Source organism: Python bivittatus, unplaced genomic scaffold (genome assembly GCF_059951505.1).
Source record: "Python bivittatus isolate LINGU-HERP-01145 unplaced genomic scaffold, Pbiv_v1 ctg000020_np1212, whole genome shotgun sequence".
NCBI lineage: Eukaryota > Metazoa > Chordata > Lepidosauria > Squamata > Pythonidae > Python > Python bivittatus.
This window is the reverse complement of record NW_028277030.1, coordinates 92,164,111-92,179,496: the sequence shown is the minus strand read 5'-3', so window position 1 is coordinate 92,179,496 and position 15,386 is coordinate 92,164,111. Positions and strand designations below refer to the sequence as shown.

At 35.7% G+C, this 15,386-nt stretch overlaps 1 protein-coding gene across 3 annotated transcripts in view; it reads left to right on the top strand.

The window, feature by feature from the left end:
* Positions 1–15,161, top strand: part of PLD5 (phospholipase D family member 5) — a 120,205-nt gene extending 105,044 nt beyond the window's left edge. For all 3 annotated transcript variants that reach the window (XM_088143998.1, XM_088144005.1, XM_088144013.1), the window contains 5 exons: positions 2,839–3,036; positions 4,093–4,232; positions 5,702–5,867; positions 6,557–6,671; positions 7,028–15,161. In XM_088143998.1, coding sequence (XP_088000124.1) covers positions 2,839–3,036; positions 4,093–4,232; positions 5,702–5,867; positions 6,557–6,671; positions 7,028–7,260 — 852 coding nt within the window. In that variant the 3' untranslated portion in view covers positions 7,261–15,161. The remainder of the gene's footprint in view (positions 1–2,838; positions 3,037–4,092; positions 4,233–5,701; positions 5,868–6,556; positions 6,672–7,027) is intronic.
* The last annotated feature ends 225 nt before the right edge of the window (positions 15,162–15,386 follow it).

Below are 15,386 nucleotides of genomic sequence, written 5' to 3'. Positions count from 1 at the left end.
AGTGTCTTTAGGGCAGTGTTCTCAACCTTGGCAACTTTAAGAAGTGTGGATCACATGCTGGCTGGGGAATTCTGGGAGTTGAAGTCCACACTTCTTAAAGTTGCCAAGGTTGAGAAACACTGATTTAGGGGGAATGCATGCCTTATTTTCCACTTGCTGATTTTTGAGGAAACAGTGGAGGGACTTTTGCTCATCTCTCTTCAAACTGGAGTGCAAAAAAATCTACCCTGCTTTCCAAGTCTTCTGGCCAGTACAGGTGGATTAAAAATAAATTTGAACCTTATTTCATTTGGCTGAAGCTGGAGAAGATGAAAAACCATATAAGAGATTGCTGGTTATTTTTTTTTAATTCATATCACCTAATAAAGAAATATTTGCCCCTTCCCATTTTTCTCTATCCTAGAGTACTTAGGAGAAGGAAAAGCACTGGGAGCAAGTATAAATAGGTCAACGAACTCAGCTCAACCACCAGGACATGTGAACAGTTCACACAATGAACTTGCTAATCACCCCTAGCAGCCCCTCGTTAACAATTCAATAGAAGAAAAAACCCTGCCTAATCCCCAGGAAGATACACACAGATGCTGACACCAAAACAAGCAGCCACTCAGTAACCCAACCCCACCCACACACCCCCAATCCCCCTTCCCCCTCCCTCAGATCTCTATAAATACCCACAAAAGGGTCACATCACCCTGGGCACAGAGAGAACTGCTCCTGTCTGTGCTCCTGCACTCTGAAGATGCCAGTCACAGGTGCTGGCGAAACGTTAGGAAACAAAACTTCAAGACCACGGCCACACAGCCCGGAAGACCCACACCAGCCATTATAAATAGAGACTTGCTAATAAGCCATGCCAATATTTCTGTCCCTCCGAATAGGTTTTTGGATATTACAAGGGGTTTTTTTCCCACATAGTTGTGGAATACTTCAGTTCTACCACCATATGCACTTCCAGGGCAATGTGAGCAAAGGGCTGGTTTCACATATAGGGCAGTAGAGATGTGCAAAGAGTCCAAGTTCAAGACATTCAGAAGACCTGTTGTGACTGTTCTGAATTCAGCACAAAATACCTAGGTTTCTCAGTTGTGTCCAAAGCTTGAAAAAAGACATTTCATGTTGTTTTAGATCTCCCTGACTTTGGCTTGTTTTTGTTTTAAATAACATCATTCAGACATGGAGATCTGGAGAGTCATTGTCCAGTCAATTAGCAATCATTGGCTGGAGCTAGTTGAGGGGAGGAGGCAGTAGTCCTCATTTTGGGTAGCAGAAAGACTTTGATACAGATCTGGAGAATAACTTTACTGTTTTTAAATCCTTTGCTGTGGGAAAGTGGAGTTCATAGGTTGAAATGTAAATGTTTTGAATCCGTGTGTACTTTGTGTGTTCTACTTTATTTTTCAGACAAATTGTCAAATCCAAAAGTGAGTTTGGCCTTTTAAAATGTTCAGAAAGTGAGCACTGTGCACATGGATTAGGAAGAAAATTTAAACCAGTGTATTTTTATTTCTCTTCTTTTATCTGTGGACTTTGTTGAAATCCATTACTATTGATTTTATTGCTGGCTTCTATTATTTAGCAAGGCTGTGGAAATCTTCTGTTGCTTGCACTGTTTGCTACCCACATACTTTTGTGGCCCTGTTACCAAAAGGAACAAGAGGCAATTCCTATTGTTTCCTATAGCTGAAGAGTAAAAATATTTTGATTTTGAAATAACAGATTTAGTGCTGCTGTTTCAAAAGAAGGATAAATCCATGTTTAGAAGGAGCCTGCATCTCTGGGGGAGATGGGCAGCATGCAAATTTAATAAATAAATAAATAAAATGTGACAAGTGCTTTGGAAAGCACCATTAAAATATGTTATGAAATTTAACTAATATTTTTTCATAATTTGGAGAAATAATTCAATGTGTGAATTAAAATTAGCCAGATTAATATATACAGCTTCTGAAAGGATAGGATTGAATAAAATATGTTGCATATAGAATATATGCAAAAATGACTCACAATAGAAGAGTCATTTCTGCATATATGTTTAATATAAAACAAATAATTTCTTCAGGAGTTTAGAACTTCAAAGTAGCTTCAAACCTACAGCTTCAGAGTACCCCTGAGATGATGTAGTCATGTTTTGCTTAGTTCTTTCCAATCATTTCGTCCTGCCTGAAGCAGAATCCAGGCTTCAGGACTATCTTGCAGTGCTTTTCCTCTGGCACTTCAGCAGTCTTCTTCATGGGCTTGACATGTTAGCTGAGACTTGTGGAAGTTAATGGAACATACGTGCAGGGCATCGCATTTGGATAGAGAAATAAATGAAGGTGATGCTAGAAACACAGTGTACGATGTAGACCTGCAGGTGTGAACCAAGCAGAATTTTGTAAATGAATAATTTTTAAGGAATTGTGATTCTTATGACATAGATGAAAAAGTAGTATGCAATCATTTAATAAAAATATATTCACTGTATTTTTATTAGACAACGCTTTAAATTCAAATGTAGAACAGATATGTTCTGAATCTCTATCCTTCTCAGTACAGAATTTACTGCTTACAAGCTATTTGCTATATTATGAAAAACCTCTTACTGTTGTATTCTTTTCATTGTTTTATGACTATTTCCAGGACCAACGAATTAATGCAAAGGAAGACAAAACAACAGGATTCTAGTTTAGACTGAGATGCTCAACGTATGCATGTCTACTGTATATTTCAACATAAGTAACAGATTTGCATTTATCAACTTGCAGCAAAAGAACTTCTAAAAATTGCATCAACCTGTCACTTGAAATCCTTATGATAGACAATGTATTCCTAATAATGCATACTTTGATTTCACAGATGAAGGAGCTTGGCATCATTGTGTACAACTGCAGTTGCCTGGTTTTAGATTTACAAAGGATATTTGCTTTGTACAGCTCCTTGAAATCCAAGAACAAAGTTCCACCCATTTGGTCTAAAAGACTGTATGCAGTGTATGGCACTAAAAATAAACTGCCTCTTAAGTTGAATGAAACCAAGTCAGAAGTCTTTGTCTCAGTGAGTATTTTTGTTCTTCTTTTTAGATAAGTTTAAGCTGTTACCTGAGTTGCTCCCCCCTAAAATTATATCGCTAACATACTCAATATTTGCACACCCCACTACCATGATAAATGCCATGAGGGTGAAAACACTGTTAGCAGCAAGCAACTTATTCCTATAGTGAAGACTTGCACCTTTTTGTGTGAGAAGGAGGTTTGTGAACATATGATATGGGATGTCCTCAGATTCTACCCTTCAGTGACTTCCTTTTGCTCAGAAAAATTCTGGCAGCAATAAGGAATAAAAATAATATGAAAGGAGAGGATGTGATTCTAAGGAGGTGCAGATGCATCTCTCACTCCCTGCTTACAGGAAAAGTCAAAGATCACATTGTTTTCATTGCACCTATTTCACCATTGACAGGCTGATGTTTCTGCTGGCCTTTTCGAATTTTAACTGTTGCCAAAGTCCTTTGAACTTTTTAAAAGTGTTTTTATTTATTTTTAATTTACTCTAATATAGCTGCCTAATATCTTTTGATTTGATGAGTTAGAAATAAATAACACAAGCACACTTCTGGTGATACAAATGGAATTCTCTTCACTCTTTTTACTCTAGCCCCTCACTTTGTACATCCAAAACTTGCTCTGGAGGTTCCTCAATCCATCTAGGAAGATTATGAACTTTGTAGTTGAAAACATATACTTTTAAATATGTTCAAGACTCCATGAGAACTGATATGGATTTTACAGTTATATGATTTTAATAACTTTCGCATTCTCTAATGCAGAATAATTCTGAATTCACCAAATACTGCATTAGAGAATCAGACATAAAATTATATTCTGCTTTTCAGAATAGAACTGAAACTCCCAGAATAGAAATACTTTGACAGTAGCATATAAGTAGCATAAAATACATTAATAGACATCATGATAAACACTATCAAAATATTAAAACTTATACAGGGCATCCTGTTACAGGTATAAGTACAATGGTTTTATAATTATGTACGAAGAAAACTTAAATGCTAAATGAGATCTTCTGTATATGTTTCTAACCTTCTCTTCCCAGAATTCTCCAAAGCTCCTGTGTCCTAAAGACAGGACTCTGGATACTGATGCCATCTATAGTGTTGTCGATAATGCTGAACAGTTTATATATATAGCTGTTATGGACTATCTGCCTATTATTAATATAATAAATGAGACAAGGTTAGTAGATACCAGCAATCTACATTATGTATTATTGTATTAATATAAGTAAATTATATTTTCTGAGAACAGCATTTGGTAAGAACTCTCTTTCCCAGCTTAGCACATTCAGGAGTTAGTATGTTGTATAGTGATTAAAATGTTAGAACTAGGACAGAGGAGAACCCATTTCAAATCTACCCTCATCTGGGCAAATTCACTGGATAACTTCGGGCCAGTCACCTACCTCACAGTTTTTTTGTGAGAATAGAATGGAAGGACATCTCCTTATGTATTCCTTGGAATTCCTGGAGGAAATACAAGATATAAATCTAACAAATAAATAATACAGTTTAATAGTTCTTGGATTTCTGTTTCTAGAATTCCCATGGTAGTTATTGGCTGGGAATTGTAGGGATTGTAAGTCCCAGCAAAACTGAAAAGTAGCAAACCTACAAAGACAGATTTAAAGATTTCCTATAGGAAAAGTCCAGTGGCCCAACTATTCTCTTGGATGCCATCATGGTGTTAAAACTTAGAATCTAGAACAGCAGACAGTACAAAATAAACCTGATACAAAACCCTAGCCACTTCTGTATATTAGATACTTAGACACCAAGCCACTGTTTATTAGATGCTGGTCTCTCTAGAAGTTTTTGTTGAGGACCTCTGAGATTCAATCACAGAAACTGCAAATACATTTCCTTTCTTTGCAGTTCTACAGGTAGTATATTTCACTATTTTGATAAGAAATGGCTAGTGTACCATCAAAAATGTAGTTTATTTCCTAATTTCATGTTTATTTTTAATATGCCATTTATTCAGAGTGGTTACTACACATTATGTTTTCAATAGGAGACTATATAACTTAATTTTCCTAATATAAGCTGTCATTTAGAAGCGACCTTCTGGCAGAATCACTGTTTTCTTATGTGCCTTAAGGAAAAAGCAATCTAGCCTGCCCTCTACCCCCAAAGTCAGTATAACCACAAGAAATTCTACTTGTGGCCTCAATTTATATTATCATAACTGTGCAAAAAAAGGAAAGAAACCATACCATAATCCCCAATTCTAAAAAGTCCTAAATAAATTTGACATGATGCTGTTGGGCTTGACCCCCTAGATTAATACTATATTATGACTGAAAGAAAGATAAAAATACCTTATCTCATTACCAGGTTGATCAAAGAAGGATCTCCAACAAACAGTTCTACTTTAACTAGCACAACACTTAGCGAGCTGGATTGTTAACACTTCCCTATCTCCACTTCTATCTATTCTTGGACTTCCACTTCACTGTCTCATCATACAGTATGACCCTGACAAAGGTCCTACATACGGCTATTTTTTTTTTTTCTCAATAGAATTGCTTGGTTAGGGTTTTTTGGGGGTTTGGGGGGTTTTTGTGTGTGTGTTTTTGTTGTTGTTGTTTTTACATCACAAATCCTGGCTTTTCATTAAAAAAAATCAAATAACATATTTTTCTACAGGTACTGGCCCTTTTTGGATGGAAAGATCAGAGAAGCACTGATTCTACGCAATATTAAAGTGCGACTCCTTATAAGTTTCTCCAAAGAAACAAATCCCCTCACTTTTAACTTCATTTCATCTCTTAAAGCAATTTGCACTGATGTTTCTGACTGTAGTTTAAAAGTTGTAAGTATTCCTCATGTTGTTTGTTTATACAGCTAAAACAATATCCTAGTAAATTTCCTCAGCATCCATGTTGGATCTCAAACATATAAATTCCAATGTAAATCCGCAGCAAACACATTCTCCTTTTCTCTTAACTCAGTATAATAATGTAAAGCTAGGGTCATTATTTCAAGTTTCCATATCATTCACACTGCCTATTCTCTGCTCAGATTGTATTTGGTTTTCCTCTTGCTAGTTAAGCATGGTTGTGGTTGTGATATGTGTTGATTCTTTGATTCTATGAACGTTTCATAATTTCCTTGATAATATGAGATAATATGAGAAGCCTTGTTAGAATCTTGTTTCCTTCTTTTTGCTTCTTTCTAAACTAGTTTATTTTTATAATTATGCCCAATCTCAGACAAACTGGGATAGGTTTTCAGTATCATTTAGGAAAACAATTTGTCTTCACACTGTGGTTTATGAAATTGTTTGCTTCTCTAATCCACAAAAAAATATCAATCAATCAATCAATCAATCAATAAAACTCCTAATAATAAACCACAGGTAACTGAAAATCTCCCAATCTCTTATTTCTGGCTGTACTTCTCCTTTTCCAAATACGATAGGTCAAGATATTTACATTTAAAGTTTCTTCAGCAATGCTGAAACTAGCTATCAATAAGTGGGTTTTTTCTCATTTAATACAGAAGTTCTTTGATCTTGAATCAGAAAGCGCATGCTTTATTAAGGAGCCAAAAAACTCTTCTCTTCTCAAGCTAAATCGCAATAAATATGTGGTAACTGATAGAGCTGCTTATATTGGTAAGTAAAGAGTTGAATAAGCCAATTCCAGTCTGATTGTTTATATAATGTTTATAGCTTTGGCTCTATAACTGATTATGTATAAAGAATTTGAGGAATGAAGGCCTAATTTATATAATAATTTATATAAAATACTGCTTTGTTAGTAAATATTAGATTTAAAAATAAGTGACATAATCTATTCACATAAGAAGCTGAGATTATCATGGAGAAAGTATGTTCAGTTTGCCTTTATATTAAAAATAAAAGGGCAGGAGTGTTCTCCTGGAGGGAAGTTTAATTAGGAAAAAGAGTTGTTCGTGAGGAATGTTTTCCAATCGTTATATACCTTTGATTGTGGTTTCATTTATTTATAGGTAATTTTGACTGGGTTGGGACCTATTTTAATCAGAATGCTGGAGCTGGTCTTGTCATCAACCAAGCAGACACAGGGAACAAAACCAGCATAATCAAGCAACTTAAAGCTGTGTTTGAAAGGGACTGGTATTCGCATTATGCTAAAAGTTCAACTACAAAGATCTCAAACTGTCTAATCTACAAACACAGCAAAGCAGCAGCCAATAAGTCGGCCATAAGCAATATGAACTGAAGCCCCTTTTACTCTTCAGTATCACAGCAAGGGAGAAATAGAGTAGGACTGATGCTGACCTCCCACTTTCATATTTATGGACAATAGACTTTTTTTTAAAATAAAAAAAAAATTTGTAGTAAAAAAGCACACTTATATAAAATGTTCTTTAAACTTTATTCTCTATACTGTATTATTTACAAATGTTAGATTTGTTACTGCTGACATTGAATGTCTTTTCTGCTTTGCTGTTGGTTTGGATATATCTCATTTATATTTAAAAGCATGCTGGATTCTTTAGTTTAAAGGTTATTCCTACCTCTTTCTACTAATTAGCAAAAATGTATATACAAAGCAAGTTTGATTATGGAACAAAATTCTTAGAACAGTTGATAGTAAGTACAGATTTCCCTCAATCCCAAATTTTAAGTATAAACAGGCCTTTTGTCGTATACATAGTATAATCCCAGTTTAAGATACTGATTGTGTACCTGAATTTATAATAATATATCCATCCCATATATATTTAAATGACTTATTGTATCTCTGCAACAAAATTGTAAAGGGGATAGTTCTAATTAACCGTAACCTTTTTGCCAGTCATGCACTAATCCAATGTACTTCTGTTTTCTGAAAAAAAAATTATGAAAATTATGCTTTAATCCCTGTAAAACACATTTTTAAAGATTTTTTCTAGTATGAGACAACAGTAGGTTGCATGTAATTTTGCTATCTGCCATATTGCGATAAAATGCTTGTCTCTACATAAAATCATTTCTGCAGGGCTAAAGTTTACATTTATTTTGTGAAGGAATGGGGATAATCCACTAGGGGCTGAGAGGCAATACACCCCTTCTTCCCCACACAGGCAGCACACTAGGGAGAATGAGCAGTTTGTGCATGCCTCCCTCCTTCTCTGCCAGCTAATCCTCTACGCAACCTGTGAGCTTGTGCACAAGGACGAGATGGTTCTGAAGAGCCCCATGAAAACCCTCCTCAGGTCAGCATTTTGGGTGCAAATGGATTGCGATATGAAGTTTTCTAAAGCTTCTAATGAGACTGAGAGATCTTAAAATGAACTTAAAAGTTAATGTGATTTTGGCAGTAGTTAATGGTTGAATACCATGTTAGCAGAAAAGGACTTAATTTAAAAAATTGTGAGTTCTTCTGTTATTTAAGATGTCCATCCTTACTGTTTATGCAGAAATAATTGTTCCCACTTTAACTTTTCCTGGATATTTGTCAGTAGTGAGTTTATTACAGTCTTAGACCAATACAAGCAATGTGTCCATGAGTGCTCAATGAGTATTTATAAATCTATCTTAATAGATAGAAAATAAAATTTAAGACAAAGTTAAAATACATTTATAAAACAACCTGACTAGAGTCTGTAAGAAGGTCCAAAAGGAACAATCTATGTCTATGTCATTTTAACTTTTCCTGGATAAATATTCTTAGGCTAATTTTTCTAAGTATCAAATTGACTTAGTTTACTGTTGTTGTTTTTAAAAAACAACCATAACAATAAAGTCAGTTGAGTATTTCTTATTAAATACACATATATCCTTCCAAAATGCAGTATCATTGATGACAGCATTAATAAGTAATAGATTTCTAAAGCTTACAACATAGTGTATAGGAGTTCTAGTTATAAAGTGGATTTAATTTTAAATTCATACCTTTTGGGAAGGAGAGTCAGACCTGATTAACATAACAAAGGGCATTTTGTAGGCAGATGTAATATTTCACATTCAAACCACTTACTCTGTATCAGCAAGCCTATCATTAGCATTTAAAATATTTTTAAAATGAATTCTTACTAAATTCAAATTAATCCATGAGTTTCCTCTACAAAGTGAAAATCCAGGAAAAATATGGCAGCCTTATACCATGGTTCTAGAGCAATGTTTATACATATACAAATATATTTTTAAATTGTGATTATTATTATAACAGCCACGGAGGCTGTTGTGATAGGTTGGAAAAGTTGCTTAGACACTGTATTTTCATATTGAGTCCTGAGCAATTGACTATAAAGTCTTAGAGTAGCCATTTGTAAGAAACCCATCAGTCCCATTTTCAGAAGTCCCATTTATATTCTTTCACTATAGATATAAGCTTCAAAATTGCAACTTGCTTAATACTGAAGGCAAGGTATGCAGCACTGATAAATTCAAACATTTACTTCCTTCTGGTTGAGTAGGGAAGTTTGAGTTGGAAAGTGAAAGCACCAACTTGCAGGACTAGCTGATATGGTACGATACCAAGTTGTGATGCATGATAACATAGTCAATGTGATGCAGTAATGCTGGAAGTGGATGAACGGAATACCCAAAGCTTTAAGACTGTCCCTACAGTCTCTTCAGATCAGTCAGATGTAAACTGACTTCAGCAGGGCATACATCCAAGTGAATATGGATAGAATTGCATTGTAAAGCTTTCTTTTCAACTGATTTCCTAAGCTTATTTTTTACAGACATATGCTCCTCCTTTTCTCTATCACATCCATTATTTTAGTCTAGAATTATTATATTCTAATGATGCTGAACTCCTTCTAGCAGCCTGTGATTTACCTATAGAAAAGTAGCTAGCCCATAATAATATAAAGCCAGACTTCAGTTATAGTTTTTAAAGTATATGGGAACAATAGAGGTGTTCATGGAACAGAAAATGTACTTTGTTTCACGCACAGAACATTGTAATTTGCAAGTTCTGTCATAGCTGGCTGATATTTTTTGACAAGAGTGGTATCCATAATGGTTTCCATAAATCTGGAATCCAAAGCAGTTCTGGATTATCCAGACATAGCATGTGAGATTTTCAAGCTGCAAAGGTCTGGGGGACCGCTAGATGGTTATAAAGAGATACAGAAAAAAATTCTTGACCCTTTGCTGCCATCAACTGATTTCTGGGAGGGAAGAGTCAGGTTCTTTAAATACCCACCCCACAAAAGAAAATGTGCCTTGTGGGCTGGCAGCATTCCCCTTCCTGTCCCTGAGAAAAAAGGACTCTGGTTTCTGTATGAAAGACAGACAGACATAACCCTCCCGAGAAACACAGTCACTCCTTGCTGGCTGCCATCCATGCCAAATTCACATTGCGTTTATCCTCAGTACTGCTCTCTAGCACACATAACAAGTTAGAGTTACAGATGTATCCTGCTCAGCCAATAATCCTTTGACACTTAAAGTGCTACAGAAAATCTGCCATGCCCCTTCAGACCAACTGCAAATGTTTTGCAGCAGAAGACACCACCACCTGCATCACAGAAATGTCAGGTTGGAAGGGTCTTTGGAAGTCATCTAGTCTAGCACCCTCTGAGGCCTCGCATCCCCAACAGAAGGCCATCCAGCCTCTGTTTAAACCCTTCTGTGCAATCAACAGTGCACAAGAGGACAAACACATGCGTACGTTTAGCTGGCTAATCACAATAGGACGCTTTCTGCATAAAGAAAAGGGAAGAAGAGAATTCACAATGCAGAGGGCACAAGGATGGATGTACAGCGACAAAGACACCAAAGTCAAAATCTCCAAGAGCTAACCAACCAAGTTGACTCTGATTTTTGAACACACTCAGAGTTAAAAAAAAAAAAAAAAAATCCAAAGACAGAGTCAAACCAAAGTAAACCATTTGCATGGAACTTTCAGAGAAAAAAAAGATGACAAAACTACATGGATGATAACTCACTGAGTTTAGCTGTCTCTGTGCACTGTACATGCTCTTTTGTCTTGTTTATCGTGGAGCTATCAGAGTGCCTTGACAATCACAATTACAATCACTGATTTCATATAGGAAGACTTCCTGAATCTCCGTCAAGGGGAACATCCTGGGGGATCTGGTGTTGGGACAGATGAAGCTCAGCATGGCTCTAGTGTAGCATCTGCCTCTTCTTCAAATTCCTTCAACCTCAGTCCCTAGGTTGCTAATGGAGGGAAATGGGCTGGCTGCTCAAAACATCAACATCATCCCTTCTTCTGCCTTTTGTAGGGGAAGAGTTCCTCCTCTAGCAACCTTCCCCAGTCTTGCTCATCACAGTGTCAACTGGAAACCCAACTGCTGGTTCAGCAGGCATAGGACCAAAATCTAGCCACCTCGCTGGCTTTTGCCCTCCCACTCTTTTGACCAACAAATCTTGGCCTGGCTCACCTTCTAACTGGCCTTTCTTTCCTGTCCATGGCTTGTTCAGTGGGGTTTTAACGGGATATTTCTTCTCTTCCTGGACATATTATTCTAGACTAAATTGGCTCATTCATTTTGTACAATATTTAAAAGTAAAAAATTCTCATCATGACGGGCATTTTTTTTCTATTCTTTCATTTCTTTCCTGAGGCCTGGCTATAAAGTAATAACCTCATGAAAATTTGTCTTACAAATTAACCTCGCATCTTCATATTCAGTTTTAACCCAGAAAAAATATTAAGAGCTTTCAGGCCAGTATATAGTGAGCATACTTGCTGCTCTGTACCAAGTCTTTGAATTTAGACATAAAATGTTTGGTTTTTGCTTTGGCCAGTACATATTGAAGAAACTGTTGTGTCAATACCCATACAGGAGACTGCCCTGAAAATAAATCATATTTATGAGGTAGCTTTAGCTGAAAACTATTGTAAATATATGCAGAAGGACCAAGGTATATTATGAGAAGAAGTCCAGTTAAGAATTGTTCTCCTAAATTCTTATACAGCCATTATAAAGATCATTTTAGTAAATATATGAGTTTGTACTCAACTCCATATTTTAAATGAATTCAGATTGAATAACTCCTTGAAAGATTATATGATTAATTTCATTAATTTCTCAATCTCAGACTTACTGGTATGAGATAATAATTTGCCATCTTAATTTGATAGAAACCTTGGTCTAAACTTCATAAAGTAATATTCTGTTTCATCTCTTCCTCCTTATAATTAGTTCTCTTTAGCCATTGTCATGTAGATCTCATCTTTACGAAGGCCACTTTTCAGAATATTTAATATACAACTTTTAACTTATTTCATTAAAAACCTATTCACACATCTAAATCCCATGTATTATTTTATATTTAACATTTTGGGCTTTCAATATTTTACTTTATTATATGAAACTAATTGTCAGAATAAAAAGAATACCCAGAACAGTATTAACAATATAATACAACTTCAACATTCATTATCATCATAGAAGAAGAAGAGGAGGAGGAGGAGGAGGAAAGAAAAAAGGCCTGGAAAATTATATTTTAACCAATATGAGCAAACCAACTCCCCCCAAAATGGACCATATTGTGAATCTACAACAGTGTGATTTTGTTTCTTTTCTCTTTTAATACCTCTATTTCTTTGGCCATGAAAGACACACCTGTTATACAGTAGGCAGGCAGGCAGGCAGGCTATCATCTGTGTGGTTTCAGATATGATCTGGATCATTTTTGCTTATTCATGTACTGTTATAAGTGCTTAATATCAATCCTACCTCAGCAAGAAATACCTTTCATAATTGAATAATTACCACATTAACATGGGATTTAAAGAACAGTTTGATATCGATGTTGCATTTTGTTTATTATCCAATAAAGCATTACCATCATGCTTTCAGTGGGGTGCTAAATTAGGAAATAATGCCTAGGGACATTTGCTTAGGGATTTGAATTTTATAACCCAGAAGAATTAGGAAATCATCATGCCATCTTTCTTGGAGACAAATCCACTTTTTGCAATGGTCAGAATCACTACTTGAAAGTAATAGAAACAGGATTTAGAAGGGGCAGGAATGTTCTGTACCCAACCATATCTCTGTGTGATATCTTCTGTTGCCCAATGTCAAAGAATAGAGAAGTCTAAACTCTTGGAAAACCGCATGGCTATCTTATGCAGTAACTAGATGTGGAAAGACCACAATATTTTTCTCCAAGGCTCTGTCTGGACATGTAATTGTAACCAAGGTTGAGGGATCATGAGCCATCTGCTGACTACAGAAGTTTTGGAGCAACCCTCAGTCCTTTCAATCAAGACTGGTTACTATAATAATAGTAAAATGGTCTAGAAAATGTCACAGGAATTCTCACGTAGAGGGAGAGACACGAAAAACAAGTAATTGACCCACATACCTTATCCCTAGATTCTCATTCCTTTTATGTCTGAACTGTTTATCAGAGGAAAAGGACGGCTCTGCTTCAATACTTTCTTGAGATAAGCCTTACCGATTCCCCAAGCAGGAGTTCCTCGCATTGCCTAGGCCTGCTGTGGTCATGTGTTTTCTGGTGCGCCCATGGGAGGAGTAATTTGCAAAAGCAAGTTGCTACAAACTATATCTACCTTGTATTTGAGCAATGTGCTTTAATTTCCAAAAGCTAAACACAAAGCAATTGCTGCATGCTTATACAATTCAGTTTTATGATATGACTTTAATGAATGCCTGTGCACTGCAACTGCTTTATTATAAGAATATTCAATGTTTTGTACCCCTTTTTTAAAAATTATATATTGCATGATTCCCTCATTGTTCTGTTGTCTGCATAAAATACAAGCAACCAAGCCACATGCGATATTAAGAACCTAATAATTACAGTAGTTAAATTCAATCCATTATAAGATACAGACGTCACAAGACTTTAGAGGCAGATGGGAAACAATGTAATAGGAAACATGCATTCAATAGATAGTAGGCTTGGTTATACATGAGTCAGGGATCAGTATGTGTTTGTTACATCATATACATATGGAATTAGAGGCCTTAGCAAATCCTGGAGACACTTGCATAATTCAACAGGGCTTTGAATAAATTAGTGTTGGCAGAATCATAAGGGTAATTGTAAAAACATGGGATTCGTAGAATAACTCCAAATCCAGTGCAGTCCCTTTTTTCAGATATGCTGGTGCAAGTCCAGTTTGTCTTTAAAAAAGGAAATGGTATAAAGCCAGCATTCCCCAAGTTTGTGACCCGCAGATATAGTAGGATCCGGCTTCTTTAAGGCTGGCCTGGCTGGAAATCCTGAATTGTAATCCGAATTGATCTGGGGAATTATACATTTGAGGAAAAGTAGTCTGAGCAGTATCTTCAGTCTTGTCATTCATGCTGGACGTGATGGCTATTTTTCTTGACATTGTGAACAGTGCATATCAAACAATATGATAAACATTAAACAGAAATACATATTAAAACATTTGCTAGAATTATTTTTATTTCATTGTGTTGCAGAAAGATAATCCCAAATCAAGATAGGCTTTCTGTGGTGGGGAACTCTTGAAAATGTTATGTTTTTAAGACATTCTTTGGATCCAAACTGTTGTTTAGGTTGACAATTTGGGTTTTCTTTCACGAACAGCAGTCTTAGGAGCAATGACTGGCTGTGAAGTGGGCCATTATTTAGAGCCACATTCCCAATCTTGGAGCTTTCCATATGCCTTGGAAAACTCCTACCATCCCAGAACAATCCAAATGGGTCAGGAGTGAAGAGAGGGATAATTCAACTTGTCTGGGGGAAATCACACTGGGGAAAGCTGGTTTACAATGTTACTAAATGTAACCAAAGATAATATACTTGTTTGTTTGTTTGATCATAAATGGGGATACCAAAGGGATGGATTGATATAGAAATCTCTTTTAATTGTATCAGTAGCTTTCATATTTCGAATCACTACTTTCAGTCACCAGAAAATTAGAGTTCATGTTTGAAAGAAACTTCATGTTATATTTATAATGCTGCATACTAAGTTATCAATTCTATAACACTAATGAAATTATTGTACAATGCATTAATTTAAAGCTATGTAAATATTACTTTTAATGCAATTGTTATCAGTTTTTCTCGTAAGTTTCTTATATAAAAATTCCTGGTATTACACAGAATGTATTTCACATAGCATGTCTGATCCTCTGTTTTATTTTCAGATGCAAATTTTCAGGCTAAGCAGACTTTTTATTTCACAGAAATAAAAGCAATATGTTTCAGTATATCATGATTTTTTTTCTTTCATTGCCAACATCTTGCAGTGTTATAGCTGAATCCATGAGAAACTGTGTGGAGGTACTGTTAAGAGAGTCTTTTTCCCTATAAAATACACCAACAAAGATGAGAATGCAGGGAAAAAAGTGGAATTGATGGAAGAATTGTTTTTGTGATTGATTTATACCTTTTCTCCAGAAGCACAAAGTGACTTAGATAGGGGCC